Genomic DNA, 24,971 nt, shown 5'->3' with positions numbered 1-24,971 from the left:
CTACAGGTATATCAAGAATAAAAGAATGACTAGAGTGAGTTTGGGGCCAAACAAGGACAGGAGTGGGAGGTTGTGCGTGGAGTCCGAGGAGATAGGAGAAGTGCTAACTGAATTCTTTTCAATGTACTCGCATAGGAAAATGACTACGTTGTCTTGGAGAATACTGAGATGCAGGTGACTAGACTAGACAGGATTGAGGTTCACAAGGAGGTGTTGTTCGCAATTCTGGAAAGTGGGAAAATAAATAAGTCCCTTAGGGCAGATGGTATTTATCCTCGGATTCTCTGGGAAGCCAGGGAGGAGATTGCAGAGCCATTGGCTTTGAACTTTATGTCGTCATTGTCGATAGGGATAGCGCCAGAAGACTGGAGGATAGCAAGTATTGTCCCCTTGTACAAGAAGGGGAGTAGAGACAACCCTGATAATTATCTCCCAGTGAGCCTTACTTCGGTTGTGGGTAAAGTGCTGGAAACGATTAGAAGAGATAGGATTTATAATTATCTCGAAAGGAATAGGTTGATTACGGATAGTCAACATGGTTTTGTGAAGGGTAGGTCATGCCACACAAACCTTATAGAGTTCTTTAAGAAAGTGACCAAACAGCTGGATGAGGGTAAAGTGGTTGATCTGGTGCATATGGATTTCAGTTCGATAAGGTTCCCCACGTTCGGCTATTGCATAAAATACGGAGGTGTGGGATTGTCAGTGATTTAGCAGTTTGGATCAGACATTGGCCAGCTGAAAGAAGACAGAGGGTGGTGGTTGATGGGAAATGTTCACCCTCGAGTTCAGTTACTAGTGGGGTACTGCAAGGCCTGTTTTGGGGCCATTTCTGTTTGTCTTTTCTATAAATGAACTGGATGAGGGCATAGAAGGATGGGTTAGTAAATTTGCGGATGACACAAAGGTAGGTGGAGTTGTTGTGGTTCTGTTCGTCGAGCTGGGAATATCTGGTGCAGACGTTTTGTCCCCTGTCTCGGTGACATCCTCAGTGCTTGGGAGCCTCCTGTGAAGCTCTTCTGTGATCTTTCCTCCGGCATTTGTCGTTGTTTGAATCTGCCTCTTCCGGTTGTCAGTTCCAGCTGTCCGCTGCAGTGGTCGGTATATAGTGTCCAGGTCAATGTGCTTATTGATTGAATCTGTGGATGAGTGCCAAGCCTCTAGGAATTCCCTGGCTGTTCTCTGTTTGGCTTGTCCTATAATAGTAGTGTTGTTCCAGTTGAATTCATGTTGCTTGTCCTCTGCTTGTGTGGATACTAAGGATAGCTGGTCGTGTCGTTTCGTAGCTAGTTGGTGTTTATGGATGCGGATCGTTAGCTGTCTTCCTGTTTGTCCTATGTAGTGTTTTGTGCAGTCCTTGCATGGGATTTTATACACTACATTGGTTTTTCTCATGCTGGGTATCAGGTCCTTTGTCCTGGTGAGTTGTTGTCTGAGTGTGGCTGTTGGTTTGTGTGCTGTTATGAGTCCTAGTGGTTGCAGTAGTCTGGCTGTCAGTTCAGAAATGCTTTTGATGTATGGTAGTGTGGCTAGTCCTTTGGGTTGTGGCATGTCCTCTTTCCGTTGTCTTTCCCTTAGGCATCTGTTGATGAAATTGCGGGGGAATCGGTTTTTGGTGAATACACTGTATTGGTGTTCTTCTTCCTCTTTTTGCAGTTCTGGTGTACTGCAGTGTGTTGTGGCCCTTTTGAACAGTGTCTTGATGCAACTTCTTTTGTGTGTGTTGGGGTGGTTGCTTTCGTAGTTCAGGAGTTAGTCTGTGTGTGTGCCTTTCCTGTATACCTTTGTGGTGAATTCTCCGTTCGGTGTTCTCTGTACCATCACGTCTAGGAATGGGAGTTGGTTGTCCTTTTCTTCCTCTCTAGTGAATCGGATTCCTGTGAGTGTGGCGTTGATGATCCGGTGTGTGTTCTCTATTTCTGTGTTTTTAATGATTACATAGGTGTCATCCACATATCTGACCCAGAGTTTGGGTTGAATTTGCGGTACGACTGTTTGTTCTAACCCTTGCATTACCACTTCTGCTTTGAGTCCAGAGATGGGTGAGCCCATGGGTGTGCCGTTGATTTGTTCATATATTTGGTTGTTGAATGTGAAGTTTGTTGTGAGGCACAGGTCCAGTAGTTTGAGTATGCCATCTTTGTTGATAGGTTCAACGTCCTGTTGTCTGTTCTGTGTGTCCAGCAGGTTGGCTATTGTTTCTCTGGCTCGGGTTTTGTCGATAGAGGTGAACAGTGCCATTACATCGAATGAGACCATGGTTTCTTTCTTGTTTATGTGTATATGTGTATATTTCTGGGACAACTGGGACAACACTACTATTTTAGGACAAGCCAAACGGAGAACAGCCAAGGAATTCTGAGAGGAATGGCACTCATCCGCAGATTCAATCAATCAGCACATCGACCTGGACCCAGTATACTGACCACTGCAATGGACAGCTGGAACTGACAACCAGAAGTGGCAGATTCAAACCACTACAAATGCCGGAGGAAAGATCACAGAAGCGCTTCACAGGAGGCTCCCAAGCACTGAGGATGTCACCTAGACAGGGGACGAAACGTCTGCAACACAAATTCCCACTTCGGCGAACAGAACCACAACAACGAGCACCCGAGCTATAAATCTTCTCACAAACTTTGAGACCTGTAAGATAATCAGAGGGTTAGATAGAGTGGGCATTCTTTTTTCCTTGAATGGTGATGGTTAACATAAGGGGACATAGCTTTCAATTGAGGGATGATAGATATAGGACAGATGTTAGGGGTAGTTTATTTACTCAGAATGTAGGGGGCATGGAACACACTGCCTGCAACAGTAGTAGACTTGCCAACTTTAAGGGCATTTAAATGTTCATTGGATAAACATGGATGAAAATGGAATTGTGAAGGTGAGATGAGTTTCAGATTGATTTTACACTTCGGCACATCAAGGGCCAAAGGGCCTGTACTGCGCTGTAATATTCCATGTTCTATGTTCTATCCTATCCCCATTCCCTATCCCTGTATCCTCCTCCAGCCCCTTCACTGCAAACTGTGTCTGTAATATTCAGTTCACAAATAGGAGACTCATCACATGCACAGAGATTGCTCATCAACAGACACAGTGTGCCTTTGTTTAATGCAGATGTCCCACGATAGTCCACTCCGCCATTCAATCATAGCTGATGGGCATTTCTACTCCACTTACCCGCATTCTCCCCGTAGCCCTTAATTCCTTTGTGACATCAAGAATTTATCAATCTCTGCCTTGAACACATTTAGCGTCCCGGCCCCCACTGCACTCTGGCAATGAATTCCACAGGCCCACCACTCTCTGGCTGAAGAAATGTCTCCGCATTTGTGTTCTGAATTTACCCCCTCTAATTCTAAGGCTGTGTCCATGGGTCCTAGTTTCCTCACCTAACGAAAACAATTTTCCAGCGTGCACCCTCTCCAAGCCATGTGTTATCTTGTAAGTTTCTATTAGATCTCCCCTTAATCGTCTAAACTCCAATGAATACAATCCTAGGATCCTCAGCCTTTCCTCGTACGTTAGACCTACCATTCCAGGAATCATCCGTGTGAATCTCCGCTGGACACACTCCAGTGCCAGTATGTCCTTCCTGAGGTGTGGGGACCAAAACTGGACACAGTACTCCAAATGGGGCCGAACCAGAGCTTTATAAAGTCTCAGTCGTGCAATGGTGCTTTTATATTCCAAACCTCTTGAGATAAATAACAACATTGCATTCGCTTTCTTAATCACGGACTCAACCTGCATGTTTACCTTTAGAGAATCCTCGACTAGCACTCCCAGATCCCTTTGTACTTTGGCTTTACGAATTTTCTCATCGTTTAGAAAGTAGTCCATGCTTGTATTCTTTTTTCCAAAGTGCAAGACCTCGCATTTGCCCACATTGAATTCCATCAGCCATTTCCTGGACCACTCTCCCAAGCTGTCTAGATCCTTCTGCAGCCTCCCCACTTCCTCAGTACTACCTGCCTGTCCACCTAACTTTGTATCATCGGCAAACTTCGCTAGAATGCCCCCAGTCCCTTCATCCAGATCATTAATATATAACGTGAACAGCTGCGGCCCCAACACTGAACCCTGCGGGACACCGCTCGTCACCGGCTGCCATTCCAAAAAAGAACGTTTTATCCCAACTCCCTGCCTTCTCTCAGACAGTCAATCCTCAATCCATGCCAGTAGCTCACCTCAAGCACCATGGGCCCTCACCTTGCTCAGCAGCCTTCCATGTGGCACCATATCAAAGGCCTTTTGGAAGTCTAGATAGACCACATCCACTGGGTTTCCCTGGTCTAACCTACTTGTCACCTTTTCAAATAATTCCAACAGGTTTGTCAGGCACGACCTCCCCTTACTAAATCCATGTTGACTTGTTCTAATCCGACTCTGCTCATCGAAGAATTTAGAAACATCATCCTTAATCCTTAATGATGGATTCTAGAGAAACCTCATCCTTAATGATGGATTTTTCAACAGAGAGAGGACATTTCCCTGTGTCTTCCCACTGAAGCTGGGCTGGAATGGAATTTCTATCCAACAATGAATTGGCTGCTTGACTCCAGCTCCCTTTGCTGAAACAAGATACTTTAATATTGACAGTAACTGGCCATACACGAGTTGGTGATGAGAAACCAGGCAGAAGTCATTCAGAATCTGACGGTAACTGTACCCTATAAACAATAACAAAGTCATGACAGAGTATCTCATATTGTTATTTCTGTCACCATTTTCTTTCATTTTGATTGCTTTTGGACAACAGCTTTTGAAGATCCTGTCATATACACCCTCAGCTTTTGTTTCTTCATTTGTTGATTTCCCCTGCCCACCCTAGTCCTTTTACCGTGTTGATCATTCCGTCATTGAAGTCTCTCCTGCCCTCCACCCATCACCGACATTCCCTTCTGCTTTCCATCCCACCTTTCTCCTGAGATCCAAGGAATAATGCAAGTGGTTCCTTCTCTCCCACAGTCGGTACATTATCACTCACAGGGATACACAGAGATCATCAAACCACAGGCTCAAATAGAGACTGTGTCCAGTCCCACTCCGATCTCACAGTCCAGTGACATATTTATATTCTAACATTCAAACAGATCAACAGAGAAATAAGTCATTTCCAATTCCCTGCACGCCAGTCTGTAGACAAATCCTAGGAGAAAGTGAGGACTGCAGATGCTGGAGATCAGAGCTTAAAAATGTGTTGCTAGAAAAGCGCAGCAGATCAGGCAGCATCAAAGGAGCAGGAGAATCAACTTTTCGGGCATAAGCCCTTCTTCAGGAAACATTCCTGAAGAAGGGCTTATGCCCGAAACATCGATTCTCCTGCTCCTTTGATGCTGCCTGACCTGCTGCGCTTTTCCAGCAACATATTTTTAAGCTCTAGACAAATCCTAGCCTCCAAATCACAGCGACTATAAGATCAAAAAGGACTGCTTTAATCTCTCAATAGTTACCCACATCAACCAACTGAATAGTATTTTGTGAAGGTTTATAATTGGAAAAGCTGTATTGTCCAGATGCTGTGAACATTAAATAAAAACAGAGACTGCTAGAAATACTCAGTCATTTTCTCTGATGAAAGGTCATTGACCAGAAACATTCATTGTGTTTCTCTCTCCACAGATGCTGTTTGATCTGCTGAGTATTTGCAGCACTTTCTGTTTTACATCATGTAGGTTCGCTCCATGTTCAGAATGCACACAAGTTATTTAATTAAAACAGATATTCCCATAGAGTTCAGGTTATTTATGATTGATATACGACAGAAATCTATTTGTACTTTACAATATTAAAGATACAATTACAAACACAAATGTGGAGATAAACATTAAATATATGAACAGAATCCATCAGACATACAAAGAATAACAGAGATCTGAGTGCTGAGTGGTCTCACTTCATGTACAATATCAAAGACTGGGAAACCAACTCGACACATCACATTTACAGGCTGGAATGTCCAGAGATTGAATTATTCCCACTGTCAATTCGAAAATCTCTGACTTTTGGATCAGGCTTATCCTTTTCCATAGCTATTTTAAAAATGATAGAATTGTGGTAAGTGTTTCCCCACTAATATCTCAGTGAATTGCCCTGCCTTGTTCCCCAAGAGGACATTAAATTTTGCCCCTTCTCTCAGAGGGCCATCTACATATCGATTGAGAAGGTTTTCTTGAATAAATTTAACAGTCCTCCCATCCATTACCAGTCTATGTTTGGAAAGTTAAGATCTCTTTCTCTTATAACTTTATTATTCTTACAGCTATCAGCGACCTCCCTGCATATTTAGAACATAGACACATGGTGGGTGGCACGGTATCTCAGTGTTTAGCACTGCTCGCTCACAGCGCCAGAGACTCGGGTTCAATTCCCGCCTCAGGCGACTGTCTCTGTGGAGTTTGCACATTCTCCCCATGTCTGTGTATGTTTTCTCCGGGAGCTCCAGTTTCCTCCCACAGTCCAAAAATGTGCAGGGTAGGTGAATTGGCCAGGCTAAATTGCCCGTAGTGTTAGGTGAAGGGGTAAAGGTAGGGGAATGGGTCTGAGTAGGTTGTGCTCATGCCGGTCGGTGTGGACTTGTTGGGCTGAAGGGCCTGTTTCCACGCTGTAAGTAATCTCACCTCATCTAAAAAAAAGTGCATCACAGAACCCTTAGACCACGATGTTGTGCCCAGATTTAATCCTAATGTAAAATATAGTAACTTAACCTACGCACCCCTCAACCCACTGCTATCCATGTGCATGTCCAGCAGTCACTTAAATGTCCCCAATGCCTTCGCCTCCACCACCTCTCTCTGCGTAAAGAACCAACCTCTGATGTCTCCTTTATACTTTCCTCCTAATATCTTCAAACTATGACTTCCCGTACCAGTCAATCATCAATTTGCTCCTCAATTTCCTGCTGACTACTGGGGAATCTATGTTACGATCCCATCAAAGTGATCAAACCTTTCTTTTTTCTCAGATCCACACACGTTGCTTCACTGGGCAATCCCTCAGGAACATCCTCTCCAAGTCCTGTCATGGTGTTTTCCCTAATCAAAATAGCCACTCCCCCTCTTCTCTTGCCTCCCCTTCCATCTTTCTAATGAATAGATCATTGAGCTCGATTTTGGAGTATCTGATCTTACTACTTCTGATGAAGAGTCTCTGGACTTGAAATATTAACTCTGTTTTCTCTCCATAGATGTTGCCAGACCTGCTAAGTTTCTCTCGCAATTGTGCCTGCGGTTTACCCAGCTTCAGCAGCAAGTCATAGAACATAGAACATTGCAGGGCAGTACAGGCCCTTCGGCCCTTGATGTTGCGCCGACCTGTGAAACTAATCTGAAGCCGATTTATCCTACGCTATTCCATTTTCATCCGTATGTTTATCCAATGACCATATAAATGCCCTTAAAGTTGGCGAGTCTACTACTGTTGCAGGCAGTGCATTTCAGGTCCCTCCTATTCTCTGAGTAAAGGAACTATCTCTGACATCTGTCCTATATAAAATATATGTATATATATATATATCACCCCTCAGTTTAAAGCTATGTCCCCTCATGCTGGCCATCACCATCCAAGTAAAAAAATCTCTCACTGTCCACCCTATCTAATCCTCCGATTATTTTATATGGCTCAATTAAGTCACCTCTCAACCTTCTCTCTAATGAAAACAGCCTCTCCTCATAAGACCTTCCCTCCATACCAGCCAACATCCTAGTAAATCTTCTGAACCCTTTCCAAAGCTTCCACATCCTGCCTGTAATACGGTGACCAGAACTGTATGCAATACCCCAATGCAGCCGCACCAGAGTTTTGTACAGCTGCAGCATTACCTCATGGCTCCGAAACTCAATCCCTCTACCAATAAAAGCTCACACACCATATGCCTTCCTAACAACCCCATCAACCTGGGTGGCAACTTTCAGGGATTATATTCCAAGTTAGATCTTCATGCTCTTTCTTCTACTATGACTGTCATGTTAGGAAATTCCTAGTATGAGCCTTTTTTTGGTTTTAATGACATCACTGTCCTGTTTGAAGCCATCCCCAGATGCTATCTCCCTCCTCCTCTCTTCCAGGTTGTGGTTGAAGATATATTTGCAGCTGTCTGGGCTGTTATTTCCAAATACCTTATCTTAATGGTGATAGTAACAATGGGACACAGTTCTCCAATACAGTGTTTAAGTTCTGATCTATCTTCTCTCAATGCAGTTCTTTGATCTAAGGAAAATTTGTACTTCAATACCACGGAGGGTGGTGTGTGTATGGAATGAGCTGCCAGAGGAAGTGGTGGAGGCTGGTACAATTACAGCATTTAAAAGGTATCTGGATGATGCCTGAGACAAATCTTTCACATTGGTCTTCACCACATCAGATTTATATTCATGAGTATGGAATAAATCACAAACACAGTGACATGATTCACTGTGATTAAAGTAATAATACAAGAAGCAATACATTGGATTATCATGGTTTGTGTATGTGTATTAGTGTGCGAATGTGCATAGGCAACATTAATCATCTTGGACACCCCTATCATTTTCATAGTTATCTTTTTGGTCTTAATCAACTGATAAACCATTTCTTTTCCTGTCGATTTTACCCATTAACAATTTCCCTGTGCTTCCTTGGCCTTTCTAAGTTTTTTTTTAGTTTTCAGTTCACCCATTTAGGTTCTAGGCTGAGCTTCCACTGTTTTTTGATTGTTTTGTCAGGATCAGTATCTTTCTTTTACTGTTTCATGTCACCCTGTATGCTTGGGGACACCTATGGAGCACGAGATGTGGAAATATAATGATATCTGTTGTTGGATCATGTTTACTTTGTTTCTTTAGAATCTCACTTTTGAGATCCTCCCACTGATTTGTCATTATTTTATCTTCAAATACCTGCATCCAGTCCAACTTCGTCAGATTATCTCTCAGATTAAGAACATTGAACATAGAAACGTACAGCACAGAACAGGCCCTTTGGCCCAAGATGTTGTGCAGAGGATTAATCCTAATTTCAAATAAAAAAACTAATCTACACACCCCTCAATTCACTGTTGTCCATGTACAAGTCCAGCAGTCACTTCAATGTCCGTAATGAATCTGCTTCCACTACCACCGCTGGCAATGCATTCCATGTGCTCACAACTCTCTGCGTAAAGAACCTAATTCTGATGTCTCCTCTATACCTTCCTCCTAACACCTTAAAACTATGACCCCTCGTGGCAGACTCATGAGATTTGTTCCCCCTGACGTCATCGTTTTAATCTTGTTTTCTTTGTCTTGTTCCATATTTATGGTCAATGTAAATGTATTAATGTCAGCAGCTCAAAAATAGTCCCTCTCTCTGAGTTCATCCAGAAGACCAGCTTCATTTCAGAATTGCTTTTCCTCTCACTGAGCTCTTATGTGCTAAAGGGGTCAGTTAAATATGATACAATAATCTTTTTTGCTCTCAGTGTCTTTCACACTGTTCATATTGAGAGATAGTTGAGAGATGAAATCCCCAAATACTCTAACACTTCAAAATATTCAAATATGTCTGACATACTACTCTTCTGTTTTCCTCAGAGGATTTGGTCATCACCTGTAAACCACTAGCAGTGTGGCTGCCACCTTTTTAAAACGATCTCAGCTGAATCCTTATCGTGTCTTTTGTAAATTCATTGAGTATATCAATGAAGGCCCTGTTAACCAGAGTGGAGGAGGAGAGTTGAGGATAAAGGAATGTATATTTATAGAGATGTCCAGTATGGAAACAGACCCTTAATTCCAATTGTCCATGTTGACCAGATATCCTGAAGACATCTAGTCCCATTTGCTAGGATTTGTCTCATATCCCTCTAAACTCTTCCTGTTCATGGACCCATCCAGATGCCTTTCACGTGTATTTACACGAGCACCGCTCCCCCCCCCCCACCCGACTTTCTCTGGCAACTCATTCCATACATGCAACAACCTGTGCAAAAAAGTTGCTCTTTAAGTCCCTTTTAAAACTTTTCCCTCTCGACTATGCCTTCCAGTTTTCGATTCCCCTACCCTGGGGAAAGGATCTTGGCGATTCACCATATCCATGCCTCTCATGATTTTATAAACCTCGATAAGGTCACCCCCCCCCCCCCCCCCCGCCCCCGACCCCGCCCCCAGTCTCCAAGCTCCAGGCCAAATAGCCTATTTGCAAGGAACTATGAATCATTCTTTTGCTAATTATTTTAGCTGTGTTCTCTATTAATGGTCTTCCTGTCAGTCGAAAGAGAGACAGTAATCGCTTCCAGCACGAGGGAGGGAGAAGCTCATATTAGATACACGCTGGTGGAAGGTGACATCGAGTCATAGGGTGGTACAACATGGTACAACTTGTCCATGCTGACCAGATGTTATAAATTAATCTAGTCCTTTTGCCAGCATTAGCACCAAATCCCTCTCAACCCTTCATAATCATATACACATTCAGATGGCATTTAAATGTCGTAATTGTACCAGCCTCCACCACCTCCTCTGGCAGCTCATTCCATACACAAATCAACCTCTGCATGAAAATGTTGCCCCTTAGGTCCCTTTTAAATGTTTCCCCTGAAACCATAAATCTATACACTCCAGTTCTGGACTCCCCCACTCCAGGGCAAATACCTTGTCTATTTACCCTATCCATGCCCCTCAGGATTTTATAAACCTCGATAAGGTCACTCCTCAGCCTCTGATGGTCCTTCTAAATCTTTTCTGAACCCTTTCAAGTTTCACAACATTCTTCCTATAGCAGAGAGACCAGAATTGAATGTGGTATTCAAAAATGGTCTAACCAATGTCCCGTACAGCCACACCATGACCTCCCAACTCCGACTCATTGCACTGACCAATAAAGGAAAGCATACCAAATGTTTTCTTTACTATCCTGTCAACCTGCAACTCCACTTTCAAGGAACTATGAACCTGCAACTCCAAGGTCTATTTGTTCAGGGACACACTCCAGCACTTTACCATTCAGTGTATAAGTCCTGCTCTGATTTGCCTTTCCAAAACGCAGCACCTCACATTTATCTCAACTCCATCTGCCACCCCTCAGCCTATTGGCCCATCTGATCAAGGTCCCACTTTACTCTGAGGTGACCTTGTTCACTATCCACTGCACCTACAAATTTGTTGTTATTGTAAACTGACTTATCACACCTCCTATATTCACATCCAAATCATTTGTATAAATGACAAAAGGTAGTGGACCCAACACCAATCCCTGAGGCACACTGCTCGTCACAGGCCTCCAGTCTGAAAAACAACCCTCCACCACTACCTCTGTCTTCCACCTTCAAGACAGTTCTGTATCCAAATGGCTTCTTCCTGTCTTCCATGTGAACTAACTGTGCTAACCAGGCTACTATGAGGAACCTTGTCAAACACCTTACTGAAGTTCACATTGAACATGTCCACTGCTCTGTACTGATCAATCCTCTTCGTTACTTCTTAAATAACTCAATCAAGTAGATGAGACATGATTTTCCACACACAAAGCCATATTGACTATCCCTAATCAGTCCTTGCCTTTCCAAACACATGTAAATCCTGTCCTTCAGGAATCTCTCCAGCAACTCGCTCACCTCCAACGTCAGGCTTATTGTTCTATAGTTTCCCAGCTTTTCCTTACCACCTTTCTTAAATACTGACACCACATTAGCCAGTCTTCCAGCACCTCACCTGTAGCTATTGATGATACATTTATCTCAGCAAGGGGCCCAGCAATCACTTTGCTAGATTCTCACAGACGTCTAGGGTACACTTGACCAGGTCTTGGAGAGTTGTCCACTTTTAAGGATTTAAAGCCATTCAGCACCTCCTCCTCGATAATATGGACATGTTTCAAGATATCACTAGTTATTTTCCCATGTTCTATATCTTCCATGTTCCTTTCCACAGTAAACACTGATGCTAAACACTAATTTATTATGTCCCCCATTCTCTCGTGGTTCCACACGTAGGCTGTCTTGTTGATCTTTGAGGAGCCCTATTGTCTCCCTGGTTACCCTCTTGTCCTTAATGTATTTGTAAAGCCCCTTTGGATTTTCCTTAATCCTATTTGCCAAAGCTATCTCATGTTCCCTTTTTGTCCTCCTGATTTTCCTCTTAAATATAATTCTATAGCCTATATGCTCTTCGAAGGACTCACCCAATCTCTACTGTCTATGTCTGACATCTGCTTCCTTCTTTTTCTTGACTAAATAAAACCTCCATTTCTCGAGTCATCCAGCATTTCCTCCACCTACCACCTTGCCCTACACCCTCACAGGAACATACCTTCGCTGGAGTTCCATTATTTCATTTTTGAAGGGATCCTATTTTCCAGCCATCCCTTTACCTGCAAACATCAGCCCGACCCCAAACAACTTTTGAAAGTTCTTGCCTAATACCATCAATATTGGCCTTCCTCCAATTTAGAACTTTAATCTTTAAATTTAGGTCAGTGCTTTTCCATGACTGTTTTAAAACTAATACAATTATGCTCATTTGCCCCAAAGTGCTCCCCCACTGACACCACAGTCATCGCAGACTGCCTTATTTCCCAAAAAGACATCAGGTTTTACACCTTCTCTAGTCGGTATATCCACACACTGAATCAGAAAATTTTCTTGTACACACTTAAGAACTTCCTTTCCATCCAAGCCCATACTGTTCAATTTATCAAATGTACATTATTCTAAGACATTAGTTTTCACATTCAACACCCAGCTGCAATTTTCCACTTATGATAGAACCCATTTGATTTGAATTCCATTGAATTCAGAGAACACGTAGACATCTACTCTTCCATATAGACAATGAAACTTGTTCTGATCCCCAACTGATGGTAATACTGGACCAGAATCAAACCTGGTTTGATGGATCATAGGTTTAATTTTCTGTTGCTAAGTTAGTTAACGTGGTGGTTAGTCACTGAGGCAGATTTGGTCCAACTGGGAAGGACATACTATATGGTCACTGTTAGTGTCAGGGTCAATATTGTAGATGAATTGGAACAGCTTCACTTTATTACCTTAGGGCAGACTTGATAACATATGAAGATTATGCCATGATCTTGAGAACTGCTAACATTTTTAGAGGTGCAAGTGTCTTAAGTGAAATTTAAAGGAGTGAAGATTGTATAGATGGTTATAATCCTGTGATCAAACAGTTTTGATCAGGTGTGAGTTGGTGACAGCCTGTTTGAGTGTTCATACTGTCCCTTGGTTGGTTGTTGGTTCAGAGTCATCATCAGCTGATGATCACGAGGTGATGGTCAGAATACCCATGTGCAGCACGATGCACCGAATGGCCTCCTGCTGCATTATGCCAATTCTGTGATTCTGTTTTCCTCATTGTTTGGATGTGAACATTGACCACGTGTTTCAACACAATAACAAAACTGAGATTGGGAATTTAGTAACAATCAATCACAATATCTGAACATGTTCCATTGTTTTAACTCACTGTGTTCTGTTGTACCGTGTAGTTTCTCCCCCATACCCTCTCAAGCTCACTTCACTCTCATTCACAAGACCCATCCTGGCTATTCAACTTGAAAAAGAATGATTTGCATTGATAGAATGATAGGTGTCACAATGATAGGTCTTTTCAAACTGCTTTACGGTCAATGAATCCTTCCAAAGTATAGTTTCAGTAGGAAATGTGACATTGAGTGGTCACAAACTCAATGTGGTAATGACCAAATCACCGGTTTCTGCATTAATACCTGGGAGTAAATATTGAACAGAACTCATAACATCCCCACTCTTCATCCCAGGCTGCAAAAGGATCAGGATGTGAACATAGGAGATGGCTCATTGTGAATTTCCAGTCTTCACTTGATTCAGGGAGGATGCTACAGAATCAGACATTTCCAATCCTTGCTCAAAAAGGTGCGAGCTCAGTCCTAGTAATGGTAGGCCAGTCAGTTTAATGTCAGTGATGAGGCAGGTTTTATAAGTAATAATCTGGGCAAAAATTGATAAACACTGGGATATTTCTAGTTAATCACAGAGTAAAAGGTGGATTTTGCTTCACTAATTTAATGGAATTTTTTGATGAAGTAACAGTGAAGGTTGATGAAGGGAATATGTTGGATGCTGTTTTGGAAAACATTTGACAAAAATGCCACATAAAAGGCTCCTGACAATGTTGAAGTTCACAAAGTAGGACGGTCGGTATTAGTTTGGATGAAATCATTAGCTACAGGACTGAACAGCAATATTACATCTTTCCTGTTGTGCATTGACCATAACTATGTTCTGTACTCCAGCTGTAGCCTAACCTATCAATAAAACCTCCAATGCTTCAGCTAATAAGAAAATGTATGATTTTGTGACCACTGTATAATCCTCCCACTCACCTTCAAGGACTTGTGGACATTCACTCCAAGGTCTTGTCTCTCATTATGTCACTCTCTGTTCCCAGTTCAGTGTATTGTCACACTCTCTGTCTCCCTGTGTTCACCGGTCAGTGTGTTATCTCTCCACCTTTCTTTCTTCCCAGTTGTGTGTTCTCCGCTTGTCTCTCACTTTTTCCAGTTGTGTGGTCTCTGTTTTTCTCTCTCTCTGTTCCCAATTCAGTGTGTTGTCTCTCTATCTTTCTCTATTGCCAGTTCAGTGTATTATCACACTCTCTGTCCTCTCTATTCTCAGTTCAGTGTTTTATCTCTGTTTCTCTCTATTTTTAGTTGTATACTCTCTGTTTCTCTCTTTCTCCATTCCCAGTTCAGTGTTTTGTCAGTTTATCTTACTCTATTCTCAGTTCAATGTGTTGTCTCTTTGTCTCTCTCCATTTCCAGTTCACTGTGGGTGTCTCTCAATCTCTATTCCCAGTTCAGGGTGTTCTCTATCTCTCTCTATTGTCAGTTCTGTCACTCTCTGTTCCAGTTCAGTGTGTTGTCTCTCTTGATTCCAAGTTGTGTGTTCTCAGTTTGTCTCTCACCTCTCCCAGTTCAATGCATTCTCTGTTTCTCTCTCTCCATTCCCAGTTCATTGTGATGTTAGTTTATCTCCTTCTATTCTCAGTTCAGTGTGTTATCATCTTTTGTTTGTATTGTCTGTCTATCTCTCACTATTCCCAATTCAGTATCTTGTATCCTGTTTCCCTCTTTTCCCAGTTCAGAGTGTTGTATCTCTGTTGCTATTGGGGAGAAAGTGAGGTCTGCAGATGCTGGAGATCAGAGCTGAAAACGTGTTGCTGGAAAAGCGCAGTAGGTCAGGCAGCATTCCTGAAGGGCTTATGCCCAAAACGTTGATTCTCCTGTTCCTTGATGCTGCCTGACCTGCTGCGCTTTTCCAGCAACACATTTTCATCTCTGTTGCTATTGCCAGTTCTGTGTTGTTACTCCATCTCTCTCTGCATTCCCAATTCAGTGAGTTGTCTCTCTGTCTCTCATTTTCAAGTTCATTGTGTTGCCATTCTGTCTCTCTCTAATCCCAAATCACTGTCTCTCATTACCTGGTGGTCTAGTGCTTAGGATTCAGTGCTTTCACCGTCGTGGCCTGGGTTCGATTCCCAGCCAGGGAACGGGTGCATTTAAGTTTTTTTCTGGGTGGCACAATAGCTCAGTGGTTAGCACTGCTGCCTCACAGTGCTAGAGACCCGGGTTCAATTCCCGCCTCAGGCAACTGTCCCCGTGTCTGCATGGGTTTCCTCCAGGTGCTCCGGTGTCCTCCCACAATAGGTGAATTGGCCATGCTAAATTGCCCGTAGTGTTAGGTGAAGGGGTAAATGTAGGGGAATGGGTCTGGGTGGGTTGCTCTTTGGAGGGTCGGTGTGGACTTGTTAGGCCAAAGGGCCTGTTTTCACACTTAGTAATGTAATCTAATCATTACGTCTCTATATTTCCAATTCAGTGTGATGTCTCTAATCCCAGTTCACTGCCTTGTCACTGTCACTCTCCATTCCCAGGGCAATGTCTTGTCACTGTCTCTCCCCATTCCTAGGGCAATGTCTTGTCACTGTCTCTTCCCTTTCCCAGGGCAATGTCTTGTCACTGTCTCTCCCCATTCCCAGGTCAATGTCTTGTCACTGTCTCTCCCCATTCCTAGGGCAATGTCTTGTCACTGTCTCTCCCCATTCCCGGGTCAATGTCTTGTCACTGTCTCTCTCCATTCCCGGGTCAATGTCTTGTCACTGTCTCTCCCCATTCCCGGGTCAATGTCTTGTCACTGTCTCTCTCCATTCCCGGGTCAATGTCTTGTCACTGTCTCTCCCCATTCCTAGGGCAATGTCTTGTCACTGTCTCTCCCCATTCCTAGGGCAATGTCTTGTCACTGTCTCTCCCCATTCCCAGGTCAATGTCTTGTCACTGTCTCTCCCCATTCCCAGGTCAATGTCTTGTCACTGTCTCTCTCCATTCCCGGGTCAATGTCTTGATGCTGTCTCTCCCCATTCCCAGTTTAGTATGCTCCCTCACGATCTATCTCTATTGCCAGTTCATTCTGATGTCCATCATTGTCCATCCTTAATTGTGCAGAGGGCAGTTAAGAGTCAATTTACTGATGACATAAAGGTGGGTAGGAAAATGAGTTGTAAAGACAAACCATCTGGCAAATGGAGCACAATGTGGCAAAGTGTGAAATGGTGCATTTTGGCAGAAAGAATAATAAGGCAACATATTACTGCAATACTATGGCTGAAGAGCTCAGGGATGGAGAGGAATCTGGGTGTCTTCATACACAAATCACAGAAAGATAATCTATAGGTATAGCAAGTAATCAGGAAGGCGAATCGTGTCACATTTTATTGTGAGAGGAATTGAAAGCAAGAGTGTGAAGGCTCTGCTTCACTTACCCAGGATGTGGGTAAGGCCTCATGTGGAGTGCTATGTACAGTACCAGTCACCGGACTTACGTTAATGTGTTGGAAGAAGAACAGGTTTACTAGGCTAATACTCGGAAGGAGCGGATTGTTCCTGGTATTTTTCTCGGGATTTACTCAATCCCTGCTGTTAATACCTGACATCTGCTTCCTTCTTTTTCTTGACCAGAAAAATAATTACTCTAGTTATCAGCATTCTCTACTCCTACCAGCCTTGCCCTTCAACCGAGTAGGAACATACAGTATATTAGACCCCATTATCTTATTTTGAAAGTTTGACATTACCCAGCTGTGCCTTTACCTGTGAGTATCCACCCACGATCAACTTTCGAAAGTTCTTGACTAATACCATCAAAATATGCTTTCCTTCAATTTTGAATGTTAACTTTTAGATCTGATCTATCCTTTTACATCAGTATTTTACAACTAACAGAATGATGTTCGCTCCCCCATTGATACCTAATTCACTTGCCCTGCCTTATCCCGAAAAGGTCAAGTTTTGCACCTTCTCTAGTCGGTATATCTACATACTGAATCAGAAAACTTTCTTGCACACACTTAACAAATTCCTCTCCATCCAAGCCCTTAGCAGAATGGTAGTCCCAGTCAATGCTTGGAAAGTTAAAATCCCCTACCATAACCACCCTATTATTCTTGCAGATAACAGATATCTCCTTATAAATTTGTTTCTCTATTTCCTGCTGACTATTGGGGGTTTAAGGTCTCTATTGTACAATCCCAATAAGGTGATCATCCTTTTCTTATTTCTCAGACCTACCTAAATAACTTTCCTGTGTGCATTCCTAGGAATATCCTCCTAAAGTGCAGCAGTCATGTTATTCCTAATCAAAAATGCCACTCCCCCATTTCTCTTGCCCCTTTCTATCCTTCCTATAGCATCTATAAACTGGAATACGAAGCTGCCAGTCGTGTCCATCCCTGATCCCTAAGTCTATAATTGCTGTGATATCCCAATCCCTTTTTCCCAACCATGACGAGTTCATCCGCCTTCCCTGTTACACCTCTTGCATTGAAACAAAAGCAGCTTAATTTATTAGTCCTACCTCATTCTCTGCTTTGTTCCTGCCTACCCTATTTGACTTGCTCCTTTCCCCAACTGTACCAGTCTCAGATTGATCTCTTTTCTCACTATCTCCCGAGGTCTTCCCCCTACACCCCCCTCACACCCCACCTCTGCACCCTTTCCCACCCTGCACTAGTTTAAATCCTCCTGAGCAGCTCCAAGAAATCTCCCTGCCAGTATATTAGGAGAGGTTGGAAATCTTACAACCTTTAAAAATATTTGAATGAGCACATGAAATAACATAACATTCAAGACTATGTGACGAGTACAGGGATTTGGGATGACCATGCCTTTGGTGATAGTTAATGTCAGTGAGGACTCAATAGGACAAAGGGCCTTTTCTGAACTGTCTAACTATGACTTTATTAAAGGGCTTACATAACATTTAAAGTAAAACATTCCAAATTTGCCAGAACATTTTTGATTTCAATTGCATTAATAATGTATTGGTGGTAAAAACTTCAAATCATTAAAGAATCTTTCGAAAAACAAATCTATAAAGCCCCACAAAACATGTCATTTATCTAAAATATGCCATTTATTTTAGAAATCTGATGGAGTACTTGGGTCATTTGGGCTCAGCGCTAACCTGGAGCATGACAGCCTTTACAAAAGAACACACAAACTTTGATCTGAGGAGTAAATAGGAACACAAAAGGATATGATGTCATTTCATGTGGCACCATCCCATTACTTCAGGTTATCCCCAAGAGGCTTCACCATGAACTCATTCCTTTTGAACTGCAGTCATTACTATTATCTTTGCAAAACATACCCATCAATTTGCACATAGCAAATCCCATAAAATGTAAGAGGGAATCGGTTTTGATGATATTGATTAAAGGATGAATGCAACCTTGGTCCCTCAGGACTCCCAGCTCCTGTTTAATGAATGACTCAAGTCTCTGTTGTGCCCTTATTTGATTGTTCTTTGATCACAGGTTAAATTACAGCCTCAACTTCATCTTAGGACTTAACACACAAACTTTCCTTTAGAGGAAATATGATGATTAAGAATGTAGTTTAATTCACGGTTTCCTTTTAATTTGTTCAGAAGCTGAAGTTCCTGACTCATGGTCCACGGACCACAGTTGCCTTCCGGTACCTCACTGTTATTGAGCAGTATTCAATAATGGAAGGAAATAAAGCAAAATCCTTTCTTCACTGAAATTCATAAACCCCAAGGCGACAGGAAGGTCATTGCCTTGTGATTGGAAGAGGGAAGCCCAACGGATTTCCAATAGTCAATCATTAAACATCACTGAAGTTGATCATTGTCAATAATCAGATTTCTCAGCATCAATCAAGGATGAAACCATCGATCTTCCTGCTCTGTAAGACTGAAAGAATGGACTGAAAGAAGTGAGCATGAATGTTATTAATAACTCCAGTGATATGAGGTAGATGAGAACTCTCAGATGATCCAATAGAAACTAGGAACAAATACCCTGGGATGTCACTTCATCCTCTGTACTGACTTCACAGGGAAATATCTTCAATGGTAGAAGTGTGGACCTCTCCCAATGCCATCCCATAATAGATGGTGTCACCAATCACTGCAACCCATGGCATTGTATTAGTGGTGAACCTGGCTGCCCGCTTCCCTGTGTTATGGGTGACTATGACTCCATCATTACTCCATCATCTGGTCCTCAGGTACTGAAGCCCAGCATCAGCTGTCTCTTCTGTAGACATGCCTAATGTTCGGGGTGGGGTGGGGTTGAAACAGATAATAATACAAATTACACAAACTTTCTTTTTTTATTGAAAAGAATATATGAATGATTGACTTTGAAGTTTATTAGGCTCAGCTGCTCTGTTCAGTCTTTAAGCTTCAGAAGGGACTCATTCACTCCGTTCCATCTAACCCTCTGTACATCCTTCAGGTTTTCATTTTCTTCTCATGGACTTGATGAACACCACCTTAAACGGCACTTACAATATTCCTCTCAACTACATGTGGCATTGAACACCACATTATGAAAGCTCTTTGGAGAAGACATTTCTCCCAAATTTATTGGTCTTAATTGTGACCATCTTATATTGATGTCATCTGATTTTTATTCCTCATGTGCAGACACCACGTTTTTACACCCACATCATCAAATCCCCTCAATTTTAAACATACATCGAAGTAGCTTCCTCCTTCTCCTTCCTATGTGAATACACCACCTCTTAAAATTATTTTCCACTGTCTTGCCCATTCTGCTCACCTTTCTGGACTCTTCTATTTTACCACAACCTTCCTCAGTATTAGCCATAATCGCCAATTTCCTGTCATCCACATAATTGTTATGCCCCTGATCTCCAGGCACAATTACTTTCAGGACTAGTACCCTGTGGAACAACACATTTTGTCAGTCTGAACAACTAACTTTTAGCTTTAGTTTCTGTTTCTAACCCTATTGTTATCCATTCTGCTACTTCTTCCCTGCATCAATGTTGTAACTCTCGTTTACTATTAACATATCTTTTAAAAATCCAGACAAAAACACACCCTCCCCAATACCTTTACATATACTGTTATGTCATCAAACAATTCAATAAGGTTAGACACCAATGCTGACTGTTCTTTATTGTTTCCTCAGTTCTGGATATTTTACCATTATGGCTTTGAGTAAAAATTGCAATATTTTTCCTACAACCATCTTTAAACTAGCTGGTCTGCAGACCCATGTTGCATTATTACTATGATTGTGATCCGGTAGCTGAAGATGAAGCAATAAAGCCAAATACGTTCATCAATTAATTAATTATCAAATTTAAACGAAATCAGTTAGCTCAATGAGCTCCCCTTGAACTTAAGGTGTCCAAAAGTTTAAAAACAAATTTTAAATATCTGCCAAAATACTCACTGTTTTGATATGAATGCATTGTCTTTCATTTAGGGGGAGGCAATGGTCTAGCGGTATTATCACCGGACCGTTTACCCAGAGACTTTCATAAGCACACAACTCTAATTTCACAAAGCAATATATCCTTTTTAACAAGGCATTTTTCAATGATCTTTGTCTTCTCAATGCTGTCATTCCGACCCAAATGACTGTTTTTATGGGGTCGAGGTATAGAAATATATATATTTTATATATATATAAATACACACACACACACACACACACAAACGTGATCTGGGACACTGTACCCAATTCGGCACTGCAGCATGGGGGAGGTGCAATACAGAATCAGCAGAATGATTCTGAGATTAAAAAAGCTTCAACGAGGCCAGGTTATATGATGTACATTTGTATCAGCTTGATCAATATTTAAGGTAAAGATAGGTAAAGAGAGATTATTTCCCTGGGAAAAGGTCAGGGGAGAACAGCCCAGAAATAAGAGAGAAGCGTGAAAATTCAAGGAATACCTTTCAGGGTGATAAACGGATGTGCTTTCTATACAACACCACAGAGGGCTTTAAGAAAATTCAATGCCGAGACAGATCGACTTTAATCAATAAGGGAATCAGGCATTATGGGAAAAGGCAGGCAAGTAGAGTTGAGGGTTATCAGATCAGCCATGATTTCATTAACTGGCAGCTTTTATCAGAATCAATGCAAGGTTACAATCTGAAATGTGAACTCTGTTTCTCTATTCACTGATGCCTCCTGATGTGCTAAATGTTTCCAGAATTTTCTGTTTTGATTCCTGGCATCCTAAGGCCATGTTAAACAATCCATTTTTTTGTTTTGTTCGGTTCCTTTGACACTATACTTGACTCAATAGTCTTGGTGTTGAGAACAATTATTCTCACATTTCCTCTAGCGTTAGTTTCTCAATTTTCCCTCAGCCCATTGAGGTTATGATGAAACTGGGAGTTCAATAATTCCAACAGAAGGTAAACAAAGATTTACTGACCTGGTCATTGGAGAGTAGAAGCTGCCAGATGGTACTCGAGACAGAGACATAGAACATACAGCATGACAACAAACTCTTCAGTCCAACCTGTCTATGCCAACCAAATATCCTAAATTCATCTAGTCCCACTTGCCAGCACTTGGACCATATCCCTCTAAACCCTTCTTATTCATATACTCATCCAGATGCCTTTTAAAAATTGTAATTGTACCAACCTCCACCACTTCATCTGGCAACTCATTCCATTCACACACCACCCTCAGCATGAAAAGCTTGCCCCTTAGGTCCCTTTTAATATCCAATAGACCTCCAATAAACCACCTCATCTGTAAACCACAATTACTGATTGGTCAGACATCCCATGGGATAATCAGTGCAATTATGTCCTGTGCTAAGGGGCAAAGAACTGAAAATGTGTTGCTGGAAAAGCGCAGCAGGTCAGGCAGGGCATCCAAGGAGCAGGAGAATCGACGTTTCGGGCATAAGCCTGAAGAAGGGCTTATGCCTGAAACATCGATTCTCGATTTTGTCGATGACGTTTGTTTTGCATGCTGTCTGGTTCATTAGCTACTGTTTAAGTGTGTTGTTGGGTTTGTGGGCTATCATGCTGCCAACAGGTCTGAGTAGGCTGGCAGTCATTTCAGAGATGTCTTTGATGCAGGGTAAAGTGCCTAAGGCTTCTGGGACTATTTTGTCTGTTTGTTTGGGTTTGTTGCTGAGAAATTGGCGGAATGTGTTTATTGGGTACCTGTTCTTCTTGAATACACTGTATGGGTGGTTTTCTTCTGCTCTTTGAAGTTCTACAGTGCTGCAGTGTGTGGTGGCTCATTGAAATACTGTCCTAATGCAGCTTTGTTTGTGGGTTCAAGGTTGGGAGAAGATTTGTAGCTCGGGTGCTCGTTGTTGTGGTTCTGTTCGCCGAGCTGGGAATTTGTCTTGCAAACGTTTCGTCCCCTGTCTAGGCGACATCTTCAGTGCTTGGGAGCCTCCTGTGAAGCACTTCTGTGCTGTTTCCTCCGGCATTTATAGTGGCCTGTCTGTTCCGCTTCCGGTTGTCAGTTCCAGCTGTCCGCTGTAGTGGCCGGTATATTGGGTCCAGGTCGATGTGTTTGTTGATAGAGTCTGTGGATGAGTGCCATGCCTCTCGGAATGCCCTGGCTGTTCTCTGTTTGGCTTGCCCTATAATGGTAGGGCATTATAGGGCAAGTCAAACAGAGAACAGCCAGGGCATTCATAGAGGCATGGCACTCACCCACAGAGTCTATCAACAAACACATCGACCTGGACCCAATATACCGGCCACTACAGCGGACAGCTGGAACTGACAACTGGAAATGCCGGAGGAAATAGCACTGAAGCGCTTCACGGGAGGCTCCCAAGCACTGAGGATGTCACCTAGACAGGGGACGAAACATTTGCAAGACAAATTTGTTTGTGGGTCTTGGGATGATTGCTTCTGTAGTTCAGTATTTGGTCCGTATGTGTTGTTTTCCTGTGGATGCTCATTTGAAGGTCTCCATTGGCTGTCTGCTCTACTGTGACATCTAGAAATGGCAGGGTATTGTTGTTTTCCTCCTCCTTTATGAATTATATGCCAGTAAGGATACTATTGATGATCTTGAAGGTTTCCTCTAAATTGTTTTGTTCAGTGATCACAAAGGTGCCATCCACGCAGCGGACTCAAAGTGTGGCTTGGATGGTTGGGAGAGTTGTTTGTTTGAGTCTCTGCATTACTGTTTCTGCGAGGAACCCTGATATCGGTGATCCCATTGATTTGCTTAAGGGTCCTGCTATTGAAAGTGAAGTGGGTGGTGAGGCATAGTTCCACCAGCTTGATGATGTTGTCCTTGCTGATGAAGTTGGTGGTGTTTGGTGTATGTGTCTTTGGTTTTTCTAATAGCGTAGTCAGTGTTTCTTTGGCCAGGTTGATGTTGATGGATGGGAACAGGGCTGTTACATCAAAGGAGACCATTATTTCATCCACTTCTTTCTTGGTGTCTTTAATGAGGTTCAGGAGTTCTTAGGTGCAGTGGTAGGAGTACTCTACTAAGTGCTTTAGACTCTTGTGGAGTTCCTTGGCTAGTCTGTATGTTGGTGTTCCTGGTAGTGAGACTGTGGGTCTGAGGGGGACTCCTGGTTTGTGGACTTTGGGTAGTCCATAGAAGCATGCTGTGCTGGATCTGTCTGGTTTCATTTTTTGGAAGTCTGTCTTGTTTAATTCTCCTGATTTCTTAAGTTTTCTGAGTAAGGCTATGATTCAGTTCTCCAGTTGAAACCCTCCAACCCTGGCAAACATCCTTGTAAATCTTTTCTGAACCCTTTCTGCACTCCAAGCAACACTCATCAGGACCTTACCATTAAGTGTATAAGTCCTGCCCTAATTTACTTTTCCAAAATGCAGCACCTCACATTTATCTAAATTACATTCCATCTGCCACTCCTTGGCCTATTGGTCTGTCTGATCAGGATCCCATTGTACTCTGAAGGTGCAGTGTATAGTAAAGAAATTTACCTCAAATTTTGATGTCATCTGAAAACGTGCTAATTATACCTCCTGAGTTCACATCAAAATCAATTATGTAAATGATGAAAAGCAGTGGACTCAGCTCCGATATTTGTGGCACACCACTGGTCCTGGCCTCCAGTCTGCAAAAGCAACCCTCCATCACCACCCTGTGTCTTCTGCCTTCGAGCCAGTTCTGTATCCAAATGGCTGGTTGATATGTACTACTTGACGACTACTGCCGTGTTATGATGTTTTGCAGGAGAATAAAAGGATTAGGTTAAAGATAATCTTTTTTTATCTAGGTAGAACTTAATTTACTTAGTCCCTACAATGCTGGGTGGATGCCAGGGGTATAAAAACACTAGAATACATTGAATAAGAAGGAGGCAATGCAATGGATCGGTCTTGAACATTGCAGCCAAGATATTATCAGAACCTGTAGTCTTCAATTTATCAATGCTCCCAGCCACAACTTGCTATCAGTTGGCGTGAACTGAATTGATTCTCACAGCAGGTTCATGTTTTGTATCTCTGTAACTCCTTGAACATGAACTGTTCACTCAGAATCTTAGAATCTCTACTGTGTGGGAAAAGGCCCTTCGGCCCAACAAGTCTACACTGATCCTCCAAACCCATTTCCCATTACTCTACATTTACCATTGACTAATACACTTAAGCTACACATCCCTGAACACAATGAGCAATTTAACATGGCCAATTCACC

At 42.5% G+C, this 24,971-nt stretch overlaps 1 protein-coding gene across 1 annotated transcript in view; it reads right to left on the bottom strand.

Annotated features, from left to right (window-relative positions):
- The window catches only part of LOC140454400 (beta-1,3-galactosyl-O-glycosyl-glycoprotein beta-1,6-N-acetylglucosaminyltransferase 3-like), a 161,818-nt gene that overhangs the window by 126,710 nt on the left and 10,137 nt on the right, over positions 1 to 24,971 (bottom strand). Inside the window, exon 2 of the mRNA XM_072549096.1 lies at positions 20,103 to 20,226. Coding sequence (XP_072405197.1) covers positions 20,103 to 20,226 — 124 coding nt within the window. The remainder of the gene's footprint in view (positions 1 to 20,102; positions 20,227 to 24,971) is intronic.

This window comes from Chiloscyllium punctatum, chromosome 29, assembly GCF_047496795.1.
Source record: "Chiloscyllium punctatum isolate Juve2018m chromosome 29, sChiPun1.3, whole genome shotgun sequence".
In the NCBI taxonomy this organism is placed as follows: domain Eukaryota; kingdom Metazoa; phylum Chordata; class Chondrichthyes; order Orectolobiformes; family Hemiscylliidae; genus Chiloscyllium; species Chiloscyllium punctatum.
Note: the sequence above shows the minus strand (reverse complement) of the source record. Positions and strands in the feature narration are given on the sequence as shown.